Source organism: Microcaecilia unicolor, chromosome 10 (assembly GCF_901765095.1).
Source record: "Microcaecilia unicolor chromosome 10, aMicUni1.1, whole genome shotgun sequence".
Classification (NCBI taxonomy): Eukaryota; Metazoa; Chordata; class Amphibia; order Gymnophiona; family Siphonopidae; genus Microcaecilia; species Microcaecilia unicolor.
Genome location: NC_044040.1, coordinates 30,098,547 through 30,117,248, shown reverse-complemented (window position 1 = coordinate 30,117,248; position 18,702 = coordinate 30,098,547). Strand labels below are relative to the sequence as shown.

The window sequence follows — 18,702 nt, the reverse complement described above, 5'->3', positions numbered from 1 at the left end:
AGCCAAAATTTATTGCTTGATGTTGTCCGAAACCAAAAACTAAAGTTGGTTGGTTCACATTCAGACAATGAGGCCTACTGGGGATGGTCAGAGCTTGCAGTTGACAGACTTCTGCTAAACCCACAGGAGATGACCCTCCAGTCCCAGGAACTGCAAACACAGGCTGACAACTGGGAGAGCCATTTTAACAAGGACTTCTCAACAAGTCTGGCATGCTTAGGTTCCCAAGTCAATGCAGATAGACAGAACCTTTGTGAGAACATGTTAAACAAAACAAAAAAAATGATTACTGTCTTTTATTGCTTACCCAAACTGTGCACAAATAACAAGAGAGAGTAGCATTGAGATGTTTCCCATTTTGTATTTAAAGGGCAAGCATGATATAGATCCTTACTAAAATAGGATAATGGAGTCCAGTCACTGGTCTGCACTGCAGACATTATATTAGCCTGATGCACAATCCAGAATAAAAAAGCACATTGATGTTACTGAATGTGTGGACTATATTCTCTGGATCAGGATCAAAATACATTTCTCAAATTATTTTCTAATATATAAACTTCATTTCGTTGTAATATCATTTCCCTACTACTACTTGTGCTTGAAAGCAATCACTGCAGGCTCCTCTTTCATAGAATCTAGATTCTGCATACCACAAGTTTGATTACAAAGCTGCATCTTCATCATACCTAACAGAGCCTGGAAATTCTTTATACTCACCCAAATAGTACCCAAGCCAGAATATATATAGTAATTAAAATAATGAAAGACCAGGACTGTCAGCCAAAAATATTTAGCTAGTACAAATGAATTGCTTATGCTGAAGACCAGCTAACAAATTCTTTACATACAAACATAAGGAATGAGTGCGTTTATATGGCAGTAAAAAATCATTTCATGTAAGAACTTAAAATTCAGAATACATATTTTGAATCTAATCCTCTGTACCTTGGGTAGTCAGTGTAAAACCTTTAGTTCAGGTATAAGGTGACTTAGAAACCCTACCCCAGTCAAGAGATGGGTGGCTGCATTTTCAACAACCTGCATAGCTTTACTAAAACCTTAGGGAGATCCAAAGCATTACAGTAGTTGAAGCCAGAAAAAAATAGAGACTGCAGAACTGATCTAAAATCATCAGGCTATAGGTAATCTTTGAGGCTGTAACAATCCAGTGTTTAAAAAGCTATAGAAATACTTGCTTTAACTTGTTCCTTACATAAAAGCAGTAAATATAGCTTCTTAAAAATCCCAGCATGGAAGAACGGCATCTCCTACTTTTTAATATCCTTCAGGTCCTCCAGAGGAGGGCCCTGACTGACCCATAAAATTTGTTTTATCCACCTTTAAAATTAACAACCACCCAGGAATGAGCTAATGAGATACAATCGCTTCCCCTTAAAGCAGTATTTAAAACCCCTTCAAACAGAACCAATAGCTGAAAATCATCAGTGTACATTGCCAGCAAAAAAATAGTATTAAAAGCCATACCAGCTTGGTGCTGGTCACTTCTCATCTTTCTTAGGTTCTGGAAGACCAAAAGGTTAAAATGGTGTATTTGGTGTTACGAGATTCTTTGACTTTGGAAGACTTAACAAGAAAGTCGATTAATGCTAATCATTCCTTAACCTATTACAGCTCCCCCATGTGATTGTGAACTGCATAGAATGTTTTACTTCAAGACTGCTTTTTGAGGAAATCTTGAGCCAGCTAAATAGCCACTGTACTACCCTGGAGAAAGCGTTTTCTTTTTGTGAACGCTGTGACACATTTAATGACTTTGTGCGCCTCTACAAACAAGTAACTCTGGATCAAGACTTAAAAAATCAGACTGTGTATATTGTAAGTAATTGCACTCTGTTTTCTGAGGTTTGTTCATTTCATGAATGTTTACCAATGCTGTATTATGATGTAAATAAATGTAGCTGGCTGATAGTTGGGAAAACACCTGCAGTAGTAGCAGTTGCTGTATCAAACCACTCCTTCCATATACTGGGTGAGACTTCAGGATATGAGTTTTGAATGTAATATGGCAGTTCATGTGGTCTAATAATGATTTGGTTGATGCCTCTTGGACTGTTGTACAAAGCATTCTGTGGTTGGGTCATTTTAAAATCAGTTTTCCAGTAACCTTAAGAGTTTTTGAAGTCATTAAGTGTTACATGGTACCTTCCAAGATAGGGATAAATTGTCCTAAGAGAATTTTATTAACATGTTGTCTGCAATTGAATTTTCAAGTCGGAATGGATCAGTGGATTTGTTGGTTGAGAATTGGAATAAGGTACTGAGTATGTCTTTTGATTCTTTGGCACCTGTGAAACATTTTAAAATAGAGTGGAAAGAAAGCACCATGATATCATTGGTGATTGCAAGTTTTTTGAAAATTTAAATGTGACAGAAGAAGCATAAGTGGAAAAGGAGTAGGTCAAAGGAAGGATCTTAATTTGTATAAGAAACTGGTGATGTTTTTATTGTAAAACTTTAAAGCAGAGGAATACGTTTTACTTCCATGTTTGCAAATTCTTTAAGACCTATAGAATTGCATAGCATAATTTGCCAATTGATGATTTGTAAGGGGTCATTAGGGTATTTGAGGGCCTCTACAGATGCACCGGAGGATTATTTTGTGGAGAAAGTTCATAGTATTTATCAGGAGTTAGTGCAGGAGCAGTTGAATATGTTGGAGGTGAAACAGAGAAACCCATACCGGATGACAGATTGTTGGCTTCAATTTTGATTGATTTTTCAAGTAGGTTTGGAGACACTTCTAACGAGTGGGAACATAACAATGATAATTTATGTGGGTGAAGTTCTTAGGGAAATGTTGTTTTCCCTTCTTCAGGTATCAGTTAATGCCTCTTCCCTTATTGTCCATGTCAGATTAATCCAGATGAATGGGTTATGTCTCCCACCAGCAGATAGGGCTAGAGGAAAAACTGCTCAGAGTGGATGATCACCCCCCCACCCCACCCCCGTATAGGGTATATGCTGCCTTCTGCAGACATGTGGCTTGATGCAGAAACTATGAGTAGGTGGAGTAGGCCGCTCCGAGGAAAGCTCTAGGCCCAGATTACTGGTGGAACATAGATCGAATCTGGGGAATGCAGCAGGAAATAGTCCTCTGGGGCCGATTTCCTTGCCCCCTTGGGAACAGATTTATACAGCTAGGATTGGTTGAGGCTGGTCCATAAGACCCAGGAGTACTAAATTTGATGGTGCTGGGTCTCTTGACACTTGAGATCAATTGAAAAGCAGAGTCACTCACATGGGCTGGCCAATGAAAAGGTACAATACCTCATCCCCACAATGTAGCTTGGCAGGGACGGAATAAATAACCATAAAGTTCCTTCAGACCTGAGTACCACAGAGGTTCTATGGGTCTTTAACACAGTGGAGGATGTCTTCCTGTAATGCTTTGTTAGCCCACAAAAAAAAAAAAAATTAGTTAAACTTAACCCAGTAAAGTGTTTGTGTAGAGATGATGCCCTTAAAGGCTAACAAGTATTTTAAGGTAAAAGTGTTCATGACTACTGAAATCTTTTCTTATTGCCTGAGAGAGATCTTTGTATTGAGCATCAGTATCAGATTTCTCTGTTTGCAGCCCCGCATGGGTAAATAATTCTCTGTTTCAAAGCAATTACTACTTGTTACTCAATATATATTTTAGTTAATAGTGATTACATGTGTAGTCTTAAACAGTGGAGTTATACACGCTGGGCTTGTACATGCCTTACATGAAAAATGTATCAGGATGCAACTTGCAGATGAAATCAGAACTTTTCTAAATATGAGATTCTGGTTTATTAAAAGGTTTTGGATAAAGCAGAACACCTGAGGGAGATGGACGTAAACCTGCTGGCAGGTTTTCAGAGACTACAAGAATTGGTAAGTACAATACTTATGTGTGTACCTTTTACTAAGCTGTTGATTTGACCTTTTTTGGTCTGAAGCCATTGTCTGTGCTGAAATGTAAGAATATAAGATAAAAACCCCAAACCAAAGGAGGAAATGGCTACAAAATATAAAATGCAGATCACTATGAAGGTGTCTCGGTGCTAAACACCCCCATAAAGAACTCAAAATTCCTAATGAGGGGCTACAGACAAAATAATCAGAGGCAGCCTTCACTCCAGGTTTCAAGTATGTAGTTCAAAAAGCAAAAGGTCAACAAAATAGCAACCCCAGGAATACTGCAGTAGCACACCTTCCAAAGTATAAAAATGTCACTTCTCATGTCGGAGAAATGAGGGGCCATTTGTCGGGTAGCCTGCAGCACTTAAAGAATTTTTGGGAAGTTATGGCTGATGAATTACCCCTAGGACAGTGAGATAAGTGACGTTTTTATACTTTGGAGGGTGTGCTACTTCAGTATTCACCCAAGGTGGTTTTGTCATTGTTTTCATTTCTTATTGCTTGATCTTTTTCGATCTGGATTTAAAACTGGTTTAAGTCCTGTATTTTTTTTGTCCTTTTAAGGTCTTTCTTTGTCATACTTTTAAACTGTGACACTAACATGCCTGTTAGATGCTGGTGTTAACCAGCCACCTCAGTTTCTTTATACTGATAATCAAGTAAGAGCATCCCCACCAAGCTCTGTCCTCAGTACAGTTCTGACCACCAGAGAAATATGCTTCTCTTCCTTTTTAAAAAGAGATGTAGCTTCATGCTCTCTTCTGTGCTTCCATCACACTAAATAAAAAGCAAGAATATTCTGTACTGCTGCTTAATAGCAATTTGAGCAAGATGTTTCTTAATGCACTCCGTATGTCATTAGGGGTCCAGCATCCAGAACAGTTGAAATAGATTTGCATGATGAGGTTTCTTTTTAAGGAAATTCTGTATGATTATACAAATGTGCAAATTTTTGAGACTCTTGATTAGGCTATCATGAGAAGGCATTAATATGCAAATAACTTTTAATAATTTGGAAATGTAATGAAATCCGCGTATGGAAAAGATTCTGATAGAATCACATTTCTGATTAAAAGTTTGACCTGGAAGGTGACACTTTGTTTTTCTCTTTTCTGTCTCTTACAGACTGACTGCAATGTGACTGTTCTCTTTCTAAGTGAAATTGTGTGGGAAAAGTTTCGTCCAAATACTGGCAGCTTTGAGCCATTAACTTTGTATTTCCCTAGTTATAACAAAGGTAAAATATTTTTTACTGTCTTTTTCATATATATTTTTGATGAAAATGGGAGAAAACACCTGTAGTAATGGGAGAGACATCTTTGTTTTAGATCTGATTGGGGCTTGACAAGCATGTCTGATGTACTTAATGTTCTCATTGTCCAAAATCATGTCCCAAACATTAACATATTCAGCAGGAAATTTCAAAATCTATTCAGAACAGTATTCAAATCTATATAACAAGATATTTCTCATAATCTTGTATACGCACTTATAGGGATTATCAGATCTATATGCATCTCGCAACCATCTGAACAATCTTGTTCTATCGTTATAAACGAAATGGCGCGGTGCAAATCCTCATAGAATCCCACTTTTATTTTAATATTTGTTTGCTTTTGTTCAAAAGAATTTTTTAAATTCCAACTTATCTTTAATGGCAGCAACATAAAGACGTCAGGGAACCCCCGCCGACATGGCCAAGTTTCGCATAATGCTTTATCAAGGAAGAGGCTCTCTGCAACGCAGAAATATTAGTAAAAATTGTGCTGACATCCAAAAAAGATTTCTTACAACCTAAAAATCTATAAAAAGTTAAATTCTTTTACCATTATAACTTTCAATATACTCCTGCATAAACAAGATGGCCGCGGCGTTTCAGCGCGAGCCTCCCATTTAAATAAGCTACAGCTGTTCACAGAAGAAACTCCAGGATTGGATAACCAATCAAAACATCCAGCCAATCAGATTAGACCAACGACTACCAGTCTATTTCAGAATTTAGACCATCAGGGTATAAAGATTTAAGCTGAAAGATCCATCTTTGTTCTTTAGAATTTAATAATTGAACAGTGTTATGAGAAATATCTTGTTATATAGATTTGAATACTGTTCTGAATAGATTTTGAAATTTCCTGCTGAATATGTTAATGTTTGGGACATGATTTTGGACATTGATATATAGTCCCCACATTTTTCCTATTTTGGTGGTTTAAAAATACAGTATCTTAATGTTCTCATGGCATCTGCCACTCTGTGTTAGTGGTGAGTTCTGGGAGGATCTTTTTATGGCTGCTGCTAACTTAGAACAAATAATTAATAGGTCTCCCTTAGTAAAACCTGACCGATTATACTGGATTCATTGTGGACTATGTTGGCATCCTTGGATAATTCTATTTCTAAGTAGGTGAAGGTTTGTTTGGATACTCAAGGGGGATTGTATCAAGGAAAGATCAGAAGGAGTGTAAGACTCAAGTGGAAGTCTTAAATCAAGACTGGTAATTTGTCAGCTACTCAAGCAGGATTAATCCAGGATATGGGAGCTTTTAGCTAGCAGGAACGGTTCATTATATGTGTCTGTAGAGTGCATACTTGGAACAACAGTAATAATGAAAAACTATTTTTAGTTTTGAAGAAACTTAACCCCCCCCCCCAAAAAAAAAAAAAAAAAAACCCAAGCAAACAGTAAGTCCTAATGACATGAAAGCAGCTTTTATTTTGTTAGTATCAGACTAAACCTACAGAACATATTTGCTTTTTTCAATACAATATATTTTAAACTGTACCTCTAAATACCTCAAAATGCTTACTGAGCAAGTTCCCACAACTGCAGTTCTTGGCTTATTGAGTCTGGTGTAACAAACAGATGTGAGTTGCAGCACATTTCTACATTCTCTGTCTAAATCTGGAGAAAAATGCAGGAAGAGCCACTCGGTGTGCAATGATGATCCTTCCATACACCTGGTTGTTTGAGTACCAAGCTATGTTTGTCAGATTTCAAATGCAAGTACAGATTTTCTTATTGAAATTAACCTTCTATGTTAAATTGTACAGCGCTGCATAACCCTAGTAGCGCTTTAGAACTGTTAAATAGTAGTAGTAGTAAGCACAAAATTTGAGATGATATGTGATCTTGTCCTGAACATTATCAGAAAGGCAATTGTAGATTAGGTAGAGGATAAAACTGCTCACTCTAGCATTTATTTTTTATTTATTTTTATTTTTGTTACATTTGTACCCCGCGCTTTCCCACTCATGGCAGGCTCAATGCGGCAGGCAATGGAGGGTTAAGTGACTTGCCCAGAGTCACAAGGAGCTGCCTGTGCCGGGAATTGAACTCAGTTCCTCAGCTCCCCAGGACCAAAGTCCACCATCCTAACCACTAGGCCACTCCTCCACTCCACTCCACATGTTGTCACTTGTAGTATTTCCAGAACTTAAGCTAAGTTACTGGTCATCTACAGAACATTTAAATTGAGGAGTGTAAAGACTTTATGATCAAAATTAGGTATATGATCCAGGAAACGTGTGCAAATATTAAGTAGATATGGTTGGTGGTTGTATACTTACTGCCTAGTGAAAATAATTTAGTACTAGCTATGTTTTCCCTGTTTATGCTGTCATTTGACCAATGTCATGAATAGGGGAAAATTGCTTGAAGCTCCATTAGGTTGTAGATAATTTTATAACTATTTTAAAATAAAAACAAAAAAATTGGGCTGGAACTCTTATATCAGAAAACCTTTTCTCCTGTGTTTGAGTTTTGAAATGTGTATATGTAGGTTTTTCCTATATAATAACTATTTTTATATTTTGATACATTTTTTAACAGGGGAACTTCAAAGGATTTTATCTTATGACCATCCTCCAGAGTATTCTGATGATTTCTATTCATCTTATATTAATATTCTTCTCAGCATTTTCTACACAGTTTGTAGAGACCTGAAAGAGCTCCGACATCTGGTGAGGGAATTTCCAGCTTTATAATTTTTCCCAATCAGATAAGTTGGTGTGGTGGCAGTGTTACTCCATTTTTAAAAGCAGCAAATAGAAGTAAAACAAAAGATAAAATTATCTTTTTTATTGGACTGTGTTAATACATTTGTGACTAACTTTTGAAAGCAATACCATCTTTGTCAAAAATGGACAAAAGATGACAAATATCAGAATATGAAAGTGAAACATCAAAGCATTCCAGTGATAGTCTCACAGAAAGGTAGAGGTTTAGGGGAGGGGTTGAGAAGAAACTAGGAGAGATGGATGGGTGATCAGAGGGTGACACAGCAGTATAATTTTATGGTTTATATTATGATAGGAAACCCAGATCTTTGTTGAGTCTTTTATGGTGGTTGTTGAAATATTTTGTCACTTGAACTTCAAAGTTCTTACATTCCTGGATTATTTGTAAATTTCCTTTTAGTATTATGACCATAAAGTCATTGATGCAGTGCCTTGGTCTTGCAAAGTGCTTTGCCACAGAAGTGTTCCCCTGTCTCCTTAACTTTCTTGTGTTTAATGTGGTGCCTGTGTAAGTTGATTCTTGGCTTAAGCATCTGGCCTGTCTCTCCGACATAGCATCCTTCTTTACATTTTTTTGCATTGAATGATATATAGTACATTTGAAGAAGAGCATGAGTAGGATCCCCATATGTTGAATGTGAGTAACTACGGGGCTCTGTGATATATGTTGTCACAGTTTGCAGCATGGTATTGATGCAGGAATTACCACTATTGTTAGCAGAATCTGTGGTACTTCAGGAGTCAAACACCACACACCAGAATGAGAGAGAAGTCTTCTTTATTTGCCAGCAAACAAAGTAGGACATCAGCGCTAGCTCTCTCCTTCTCTTGAGCTCTCTGTGTCTTGTGTCTTGTCTCTCTCGTCTCAGCTCCTTCTCTAACGTAAGCTGCTTCTGTTCTCATTTATATATTGTCCTAAACCCCTCTAGCCCCCCTTTCTCACCAGATGGTAAAGAATAGATTGATTACCCTGTCTTGAACTAATTATCTCTACACATTTACTCAAAATATCAGTTACATAGGTTTGATATTTCCTAAACTGACCTATGACCTGGGGCCTCTCAAACTAGACAATGTGGCACCTATCTCCTGCATTTTATTATTATTAAATTCTCAGATTCCCAGTTAACTTAAAATACTAACCGGACTCTGGCATTCATTAAGGGGCCAATCTTGCTTAATGGCACACAGACATGGTTTGTTATTACTTTCAGGAGACCAGTCCTACACTTAGCTATAATCCATCAAGGAGAAGAGTTGACTTTTCCTGACCTCTTTCACCTAGCTAGGACTGTGGATAATTCAAACCAGATGATGACCTCTTAAACTGCAGACAAATCTCACTTGAAAAGTCAGACAATGAATTGAAAAGATATTTTACCTAGAGAAATAGAACTTATTAATTAAACAGAATAAAACATATTTTAAAATAAGCAGAAATCAGAATTCCTTATAAGACAAAATCTAAATTATCAAGAACCTCTAAACAGCATTCAGCCTAATCTTTTAAATCTGCCTACTTGCTAATCCCCTCGAGACTGTCCAGTATGCCTTACTTAGAATGGCATCCAGATGTGGTTTATATGAACTAGCCTTAACAATCCATCACTCAAAAAGGGACAAAGAAAGTTTCATTTCTCACTGACCTTTCTAACCTCTAGTCTAGCAAAAGCTAGACATTTGAGTAATTAAAACCAGATGGCATTCTACCACTTGCAAGACTTGAACCAAAGTTAAACAGAATTAACAAATTAATATGATTTCTCTGTCCAGGCTGCCTCAGTATATTGCAAGGATGTGTGCCATTCTTATTTTTTTGAGCCTCTTTTTGTAGGTTGCTTTTCTACCCCAATTGGATAGAATTTATCTGCCTTCTCATTTGTCCATAGCAATAAGTATCTGTGTTGAATCTTGTAATATATAACAAAATACATATGTTTATTATTTAAAAAAAATAAAATACATATATTTACATAACAGAAATTGTATTATAAGAGTTAGTTTAAAACCCTACTGAAAACTAAAGACTCCCTCAGTACTTCGCTTAAGAACTTATGTGAAAAGAATGTTGGACACTCAGACCTACTAAAATACATAGGTGAAAAGAAAACTCTGAACCTATTCTTAGTCCTGGTGCAGCATATAAGCAAGAACAGTATCTCTAGTGCCTTGTTTACCTGGTAATTTCTTTTAATGGCTGTGCACTAATGGCAACATTAGCACATGGCCATTAATACAACAAAAAGGAAAATCAGCCATTTTGGAGTAGATGCTATATATTACATGCAGTTTATAGAATACGCTGAGTGCCCATCTGCATGACTAAATTACGTGCGCACCGGGTATATTCTATAACAGCTCACATAGATTTTAGAAATGCCCATGGCCTCACACTCTTTTCGACTATGCCACTTAAAATTTACACACATCACTTTAGAGAATACACTTAGGCTGTTCTGTGTGTAAATTCTAATTAATGCCAATTAGTGTCAATTGCTTGTTAAGTGACAATTATTGGCATTGATTGGCTTAAGTAACTGTTTTGAAAGCAAATCCAGAATATGACTGGATTTGCGCGCATAACTTGAGACATGCTGTGTAGAATCTGGGGGTTTAGAGTTGCAGTAAAAATGGCCTTAGCATATGGAAGAAACCTGTGCAAGGGAGCACACTAAGGCCACTTTTTGCTGCAGTTTATTAAAAGGCCCTTAAGTTTGGCACTGCCCCAGGATTCATGATGGAGCATGTCAAAATGGCTTCCACAGATTTCTGCGAGAGGTCACCACAGCCATTTTGATATTGGAGCTGGAATGGGCAGGAGTGACTGGAGATTTCTCCTGCTCCGAAAAGGCCATTACACCATTAGGGCTTCTGATAGACCTGGGGAGTGTGCACCAGTGATGAAAGGGCAGTGGCTTTCAGATGGGGGGGTGAGGGGGGAACTGGCTTTCTGTCGGGGGGCTGGGAGCCTGTATAGCCCATTTTTTTGCCTGTTTTTAGTTTAGTTTTCAGCTGAAACTGTGTAATGAATTTTGGCTGCTGATTTGGGTTCTGGAAAATGGAAATCCTTTCTTTTGGTCGCCCTTTATTCCAAGTCAACCTCAGAGAAGGGAAGTGGCTCCAGGGCAGTCAGTAGCGGTCTGTAAGGAGCTCAGCTGTTCTATGCAGGTTTACTGGATGGACAACAGGTCCCTGTTAAGATTTGTTGTGGTTCGGTTCCAGTACTGCTAAGAATGGATGCCTCGTTGGCATGTTCAGTGGAGCATGGGGCCTTGTTTCAAGAATTTAATTATTAAAATTCTACAAGCCAAGACCAAATTAGAAGCTTTTTAGGGGAAGATAATTGTTGTGGAGAATGATTTGAAAAAAATTAAGATGGTGCTATCTTAATTAAGAATTGGAAAATTATACTTAATCTTAGAATATTTTGTTTCACTAGAATGCAGGGAATGGGACCATAAGAAGCATTTGAGGCATTTGTGTGAGGTGCTTAAACTTTTTTCATCTGACTTCCTCAGATGCCAGGTTGTATTACCTTCCCAAGGGAGAATGTGACCAACTCAGTAACGATATGGAGGCATCACCAGACTTGGGATCCAATTTGGTAGCCTTTTTGGAGTCTTTGGAAGTGGGTATACAAAGGAAGGCTACCCTGGTGGCTTTAGTGGTGTTTGAGCAAAAAGTGAACATAATGGATTGTTTTTGAAATTTGCAAGTTTTATTTTTGGGTCATAGAGTCTGGATTTGTTCAGTTTTTGGTCAAGCTACACAGTAACATCATAAGATTTTCTAGTTATGTGTGATGATTTGTAGCTTGGGTACTTCATTTTTTGTTTTTTTCTTAGATATCAATGTAAATGTTGGTAAATTATTTGGGACTTAATTGTGTTTTCTTTTGTGGCTCAGATGCCCTCACTTTGTAAAACTGGTTTCTTTATTTTGCGTCAGTTGTGCTTGATATGTTCATCTTTTGATCATGACTTTTTCCACACTCTATTGCTTGCTCTTCTCATGACTAGGACTGATTTATTGTAACGTCATTTATTATGGTGCCTCTAAAACAATTTTTAAGAAGCTACAAGCCTTGCAGAACATAGCTATCTGTCTTCTTTGTGATGTGCGCAAATCATAAACACCATCACTGGCTTCCAGTTGAATGTTGAGTGAAATTTAAAATTTACTCTTTAGCTTTCGAGGCTTTCTGGACTGATGCTCTGCCCTACTTATCTACGTTGACTTTCTCTTACACTGTGTCTCATATTCTTTGGCCATTAAATGATTATCACATGGTGTTGCCTGGACCTCAGGCTGCTCAGCTTGAGATTACAAGGCACAGGACTCTTTATTTTACTGCCCCAGTTCTTTGAAGTTTCTTACCTTTAACAATTTGCAATGAACTATCCCTTAAGCACTTTAAATCAGCAATTAAGACTTGGCTTTTTCAACAGGCTTATGACACCTGATTGCAGGAGCAGTTTGGTTTGATTCTGGATGCCATGCCAGGCTTGAGGCTTGTTTACTATTTGTTTTGCCTCTTGATTTGTACTGGGATGTTTGGCTGTCTTTCCTATCATTATAATGTAATGTTATTTTTGTTTTAGCCTGTAAACCTTTTTTTCCCTGTGTGCCAAAGTGTTATAGTAAATTCTATCTATTTAATTCCTGGAACAATTGAGAGATTTTCAGGATGCTAAGAAGTAGCCAATATCAGATTTTTACTCTGACTTAAGATGTGGATGATAATGGTTAAGTTGTATAAAGAATAAATCTTATTTATTGTACTTCCACATTAAATCCAGTGGATCCATTCCTGCTGCACAGGATTCCTTTAAACATGCGTGGGATATGCATAAAGGAATCCTGTGCAGCAGGAATGGATCCTCAGAAGCTTAGCTGAAATTGGGTGGCAGAGCAGGTTGGGGGAAGAGGGGTTGGTGGTTGGGAGGCTAGGATAGGGGAGGGCAGACTTATATGGTCTGTACCAGAGCCGGTGATAGGAGACGGGACTGGTGGTTGGGAGGCGGGAAATACTGCTGGGCAGACTTATACGGTCTGTGCCCTGAAAAAGACAGGTACAAATTCAAGATATGAGTTTATCTTGGGCAGACTAGATGGACCATGCAGGTCTTTTTCTGCCGTCATCTACTATATTACTATGAGGCTTATTTTCAAAGCACTTAGCCTCCCAAAGTTCCATAGAAACCTATGGAACTTAGCCTCCCAAAGTGCTTTGAAAATATGCCTCTATGTTACTTGTATGGATTTTTTTGTTATTCCTTTATTTTCTCCTGCCCTTCCCTTCTTAGATTATGGTCTATTAGAAAATGTCCTTTATGTTAAATGTTTTGATTATTAGCTATTATTTCCATTGTTTATCTTCAGTTTGCTGTAGCAAGAGCGATTGCTTTTTGTAAAGTTTAAATTTCAATAAATATACAGATAAACAGTAATGGGGGGGGGGGGGGTAGGTCTGGATTATTTCAGTCTGTGTAACAGATTAAGAGAATATATTGGCATAATAGAATGCACTTATGCTGAAATCTTGTATCATAGCCAATAAGAAAGATATTAACCAAGACTGAATCTCGAGGAACACCACGGGAGAAATGAAATGACGAAGTGGAGCATGAGTGTGTGACAGAAAACTCACATATGTAAGAAAAGAGGGAAACCAGAAGAACAGTTCCTAAAATTTCAGTATTGGCTGATTTTTTTTAATAGCAAATCATGATTAACCAGGTTAAATGCTGCTGATTTGAGAGAAAACTAGTACAACCTTCCCACCATCAAAAGCACAGTGTGGCTTACTCATTAATGCCATTAGAATTGTCTCTGAGCTATAACTTGGCCAGAAGCTAGTGTGCTTACTCATTAATGCCATTAGAATTGTCTCTGAGCTATAACTTGGCCAGAAGCTAGAATGGCATAGGTTTAGAATGGCACCCCGACATAATAGCCTGGAAAAAAATAGCCCTGTGACAAAAGAGGCCATAGCCCTTCACAAAAATAACTACAGTAAAAACTGTCTTCCTCTGGGGGTCCAGCATCTTTATCCCCCTCTATACCCCCTCATCTGAGCTCTTCCTTCAACTCCAGTGCAGCATCTTTCTCTCCCCACACCCATGTTCTGTCATCTCTGTCCTACTACCCCCTTTCCTGCATTCTGTCATCTCTCTCCCTTCCTTCCCTCCCTTCCCATGGTCTGGAAATGCATCCCTTACTCTTCCGTCTCAGTCACCTCCCAACATAGTCCAGCATGTCGCCCTCTTCCTCTTGCTGATCCTCTGCGGTCCGGTGTATCTCTTGCCCTTACCCCTCCCCCTGGCAATCCTCCATTGTTCCTGTGGGCCACTGGCAGCATCAACAAGCTGCTTTGGCTGGCATTGGAAGCGTGTTCTCAGTTTCCTGCATATGTGGATGTAGGAAGTTGTATCGGATGAGGTGGGACACAACACAGGGAACACTTCTGAGGCTGGCCAAAACATCTTGTTTTCCTTGTTGACGCTGCTGGCGGCCCACAGGGATGTTGGAAGAAGCTGAGGGGGGGGGGGGAGTAGGGGGGAAGGACGAGAGAGATATTGGACCGCACAGTGCAAGCTGGAGGAAGAGGGAGACATTCTGAACAGTGAGCACTGAAACTGGGGTGGCAAAGGAGAGACATACGTCAGCTCAAAGTAGCAGTGGTACTCAGAAAGACACACAGTTGCAGGAGCAGAACAGGTAAAATACTTGGGGTGGGCCCTTTTATTGGTGGGCTCATTTGTCAGGGGCCAAATTATGGGCAGGCCTTTTTGTCAGGAGCTGATTTGCTGAGGGCTTTTGTCAGAGACGTTTTTTTTAAATTTTTTTTTCTTTTGTCGGGGCTGTCTTGTGTTTGGGCCTTTTTATCGGGGCTATTTTGACCAGGTACCGTTCATAATATGTGATTGTTTTACATGTTGTGGAAGTTGTTGAAAGACTCTCTTCTGCCAGTTTAGAGAGAGATCTCAAATTGGAAACCAGCTGATAATTAGAAGTTTCGGATGGATCTAAAATAGTTTTTTTTTTTTCAAAATGGGGCAGACAAGTGGCCTTTTCCAAATGGCAGAGTAGATAAACTGCCATTCCTTAGCATCCCTCCGGACCGGACCAGGATTGGACTGATGGGTTGTGCTCGCCTACCAGCAGGTGGAGACTGAGAAAAAACTCTGACTCTAGAGAGCCAATAGGAGCCCTGGCCATGTGACCTTAGCCTCAGTATTTTCTCATTCTCCCAGCAGGTAGGAAGTGAGTCCATTAGTCTCTCTCCTTTTCTCTTTAGATATTACAGATATTTGTGATAATTCTTCTGTGCCTGGAATCTTATTTAGAGGCTTGACAGGGTTTCCTTTCTCTTCTTTCTTTGACAGCCTCGGGGGTGTTAAACTCGGGTGTCTCGAGTCCACCCCCCTTCCTCCCCATCTCCCTGGCTTAGCAGGGAAGGGCCGTCCCTTTCTCTGGAAAGGTGTACCGTCTTTGGGAGAGGCAGCCACTTTTAACAGGCAGCTGCTTTAAAAGAATTAAATCAAATAAAAGGAAATTCAAAGAAGCAGCCTTTCTTTCCCCAGACTTCTAACGAGCAGGCAGCTCCAGTGTTTTATTATAATTGAGGGGTTATAAAAAAAAAAAAAAGAAGAAAATAATTTAGTGTCTGAGACTTTAAACAGCGATTTTTCTCGTCAGATTTAATTTCCTCCATTTTCTTGCGTTTTGGCGGCGGCAGTTTAAACAAATGAAAAAAAAAAAAAGAAAAGAAAGGTGCGAACCGCGTAAGCGCAGCCACCTGTTTTTTCCGATATGGCTTAAAAGTTCAAACAGCTGCTGTCGGTCAGCATCGCGCAGTTCACGCAGCCGGAACGTGTAAATTTTACTCTCCCTTCTAGGTTTCTTCGGGTCCGGTGCTGCCTCCGGTTTTTTCGGGGCCTTTTTCGCCGGCTGTTGTTTTTTCGCCGTTCCACTGGGCTCCACTTGTTCGGAGGTGTCGGGCGCGCTGTCGATCGCCACGGGGCCAGTGGCGCAAACGGCGGCCATTTTGTTTCTCCCTCCATCTTATCAGTCGGGGATCTCTCTGCTGAAGGTAAGGCTGCAGTTCATAGAGCAGTTCGGCTCCAAGATGTGTACACTTTTGTATGTGCTGAACGGCGTATTCTAAAATGCTCTTCACATCAGCAGGCAATATTTGGTTGAAAGGGGGCTCCTTTCATATACAGATATATAACAAGCTTTTCTTCTTTTAAATTTCTATGTATCACGGGGCTGTTAACACTAGTTTTTTCTGGTGCTCGGTCATTTTTCATTGCCTGGTGGAAAATCTACATCTTATCATAATATCATAATTCATTTCAAGCATTTTCCTCAATAGCTGTAGTTTTTTTTTTTTCAAAATGGGGCAGACAAGTGGCCTTTTCCAAATGGCAGAGTAGATAAACTGCCATTTATGAACAGCATAACCAAAGAAACTAGGCCATGTTGTGTAACACAAAGTCATGAAAAAGGAATGGAATCTAAAGGGCAGGTAGTGGCCTTTATAGTGGAGGTCAGCCTTAGCGACAGATGAAGGTGTACCTGATGGAATAGACTGTGAGTGTCAAAGGAACCTGGGGGTCTAAGATATCCTAGAAGAGGAGGCAAAGGGTAGAAGGTGTAGCATTGTATGGGGGAGATGTAGGAATAGGTAACCTTTGCTACAATATCAGTACCTTAGTGTTAAAGAACTGAGCTAGTTATTCTGCTGTGAGGGATAGGGGGATGGATCCCGTCTGACAAGTAGAAGTTAAGTTGTCCAGTGTAGAAAAGAGTTTTAGGTTGGTTTATGGTGATTATAGAACCATTTTCTTAGCCTGTCTGATTTTCTGATGATGATAGCAATGTTCATTACTGAGAATAAAGGACACTGCAGTTTTTGCCTTCGCTGGCCTATCGCTTTAAAAAGTGTAGGTAGGTCAGTCACTGTTGTACCAGGACATATGTAAGGTGGAGTGGACTTGAATAGGATGTATAGGGGCAATAGAATTCACAGCTTAATGTAGGGTCAAATTCCATAAGGAAGCTTTCTTGTGAACAGGTTGGGAACCAAAGTCTATAGGAGAAGAGGAACAGAGAGGAGTTAGAGTAGAGGAGATCAGTCATAGTAAGGCTCCTTGAGTGTTACAATGGAGTGGGATCCTGGGATGATGTGGTGAAAGAGACGAGGAAATTGGAAGAACAGTGAATCTTGATATTGTTGAGAAGTAGTTTGAGCCGAAGAGAACCAAGTCCAATGAATGTCCTGCAGCATGGAAAGGATACATATTGTGTGAACAATCAGAGACAAGGGTCAGAAAGCGCTTATCATATAATCTCTTGAGGTTATTTGTGTACATGAATAGTGTCTGTGAAAGGGATTCCTGTAGAGCAGAGCCTTGTAAAGGGAGAAAATAAAGGAGCAAAGGTGAAGGGTTGATAATGAGGGAAATCTGATAAGTAGAAGCACCAGCCTATCTATAAAACAAGAAACCAATAGACATGAACGTATACATATTACAATATACAGTTGTCTAATAAATCACTTGTACACACTTTTTTTTGCATTATTTTTAATTTTTTTTGCAGGCTGCTTTAAATTTTCCCAAATACTGTGAACCTGTGGTCAAAGGAGAAGGTATTTTTTTTTCTGAACTCCACATCACACAATGCACACAGTCCCCCTTAGACTTCACCGTACAAAATCTTTCGTTTATTTATTTATTTTTTATAGCAAAGGAAAGTGATACTCATCGTTTGTGGAAAAATATTGAACCGCATTTGAAAAAAGCCATGCAAACAGTTTATCTCGGGGAGATATCAAGGTAATTATATGATTCTTGATTTTACCTTTTCTGTGCTACCACAGATTTATGTTGTAGACTACAGTGCACTAGTTGTTTGCCTTTCAGAGGGAAAAAAAAATCTCACAAATAAAAAAAAATTTTTGTTTGTTTGGTATTTCATTTTTTCTTCACAGTTGAAGCCAGTTCTCTTAATTCTGGTGCCAGGAGCATTTGCAGCTACCTTGGGATTTTTCTCTTATTTTAATAGATTTGCCCCTTTTTAAAATTATTATTGTAAACTGGTTTGACATATATAATGAAAGACAGTATAGAAAATTTATTAAAGTAAACTGCCACTCTTCAGAGAATAGTTATTGCATCAGAGGTCCAGAGGCTGGGAGCCATGCACCTTAACAAACCCTATATCATGGACTGTAAATTCAGCTACTGGGTATCACCATTACAGTGCTCATAACTCCCAGGTGTTGTGAATTCTGCTTCTGTAATATTCCCAGTTGACCTAGGGTATGGAAGGCCATATCCAGAAGTTGAATTGGGACCATCTAGCACTACCTCTGAGCCAATGGCTATCCCAACACCGGTGGTTTGTGGTCTTGAAAAATATATTCCCAAGTTTTGACCATCGGGAATAAAAGTGCTCCTGGATATTGATTAAAAAAAATACATAGCTTAATTAAAATCTAAAATAGAGGTGTATTTTCAAAGCACTTAAACTTGCAAAGTTACAAGTTCCATAGGCTTCTATGTAACTAAGTGCTTTGACAATGAGTCCCAAAGGGCTCATTTTCGAAAGAGAAAAATGTCCAAAAAGTGTCATAAAGCAGCATTTGGATGAATTTCTTCTCAAAACATCCAAATCTGGTATTTTCAAAACCTGTTTTGTAGACATTTATCTATGCAATTCATCTGCAGTGCATCTAAATCACAAGGGGGCATTTCGGGAGCAGGC

The 18,702-nt window shown here is 38.9% G+C and overlaps 1 protein-coding gene across 2 annotated transcripts in view; it reads left to right on the top strand.

Moving 5' to 3' along the window:
• The window catches only part of ORC5 (origin recognition complex subunit 5), a 154,823-nt gene that overhangs the window by 30,040 nt on the left and 106,081 nt on the right, over positions 1-18,702 (top strand). For both annotated transcript variants that reach the window (XM_030217022.1, XM_030217023.1), the window contains exons 4-9: positions 1,636-1,839; positions 3,808-3,882; positions 5,035-5,146; positions 7,739-7,869; positions 17,536-17,584; positions 17,681-17,771. In XM_030217022.1, the coding sequence (XP_030072882.1) occupies positions 1,636-1,839; positions 3,808-3,882; positions 5,035-5,146; positions 7,739-7,869; positions 17,536-17,584; positions 17,681-17,771 (662 nt within the window). The remainder of the gene's footprint in view (positions 1-1,635; positions 1,840-3,807; positions 3,883-5,034; positions 5,147-7,738; positions 7,870-17,535; positions 17,585-17,680; positions 17,772-18,702) is intronic.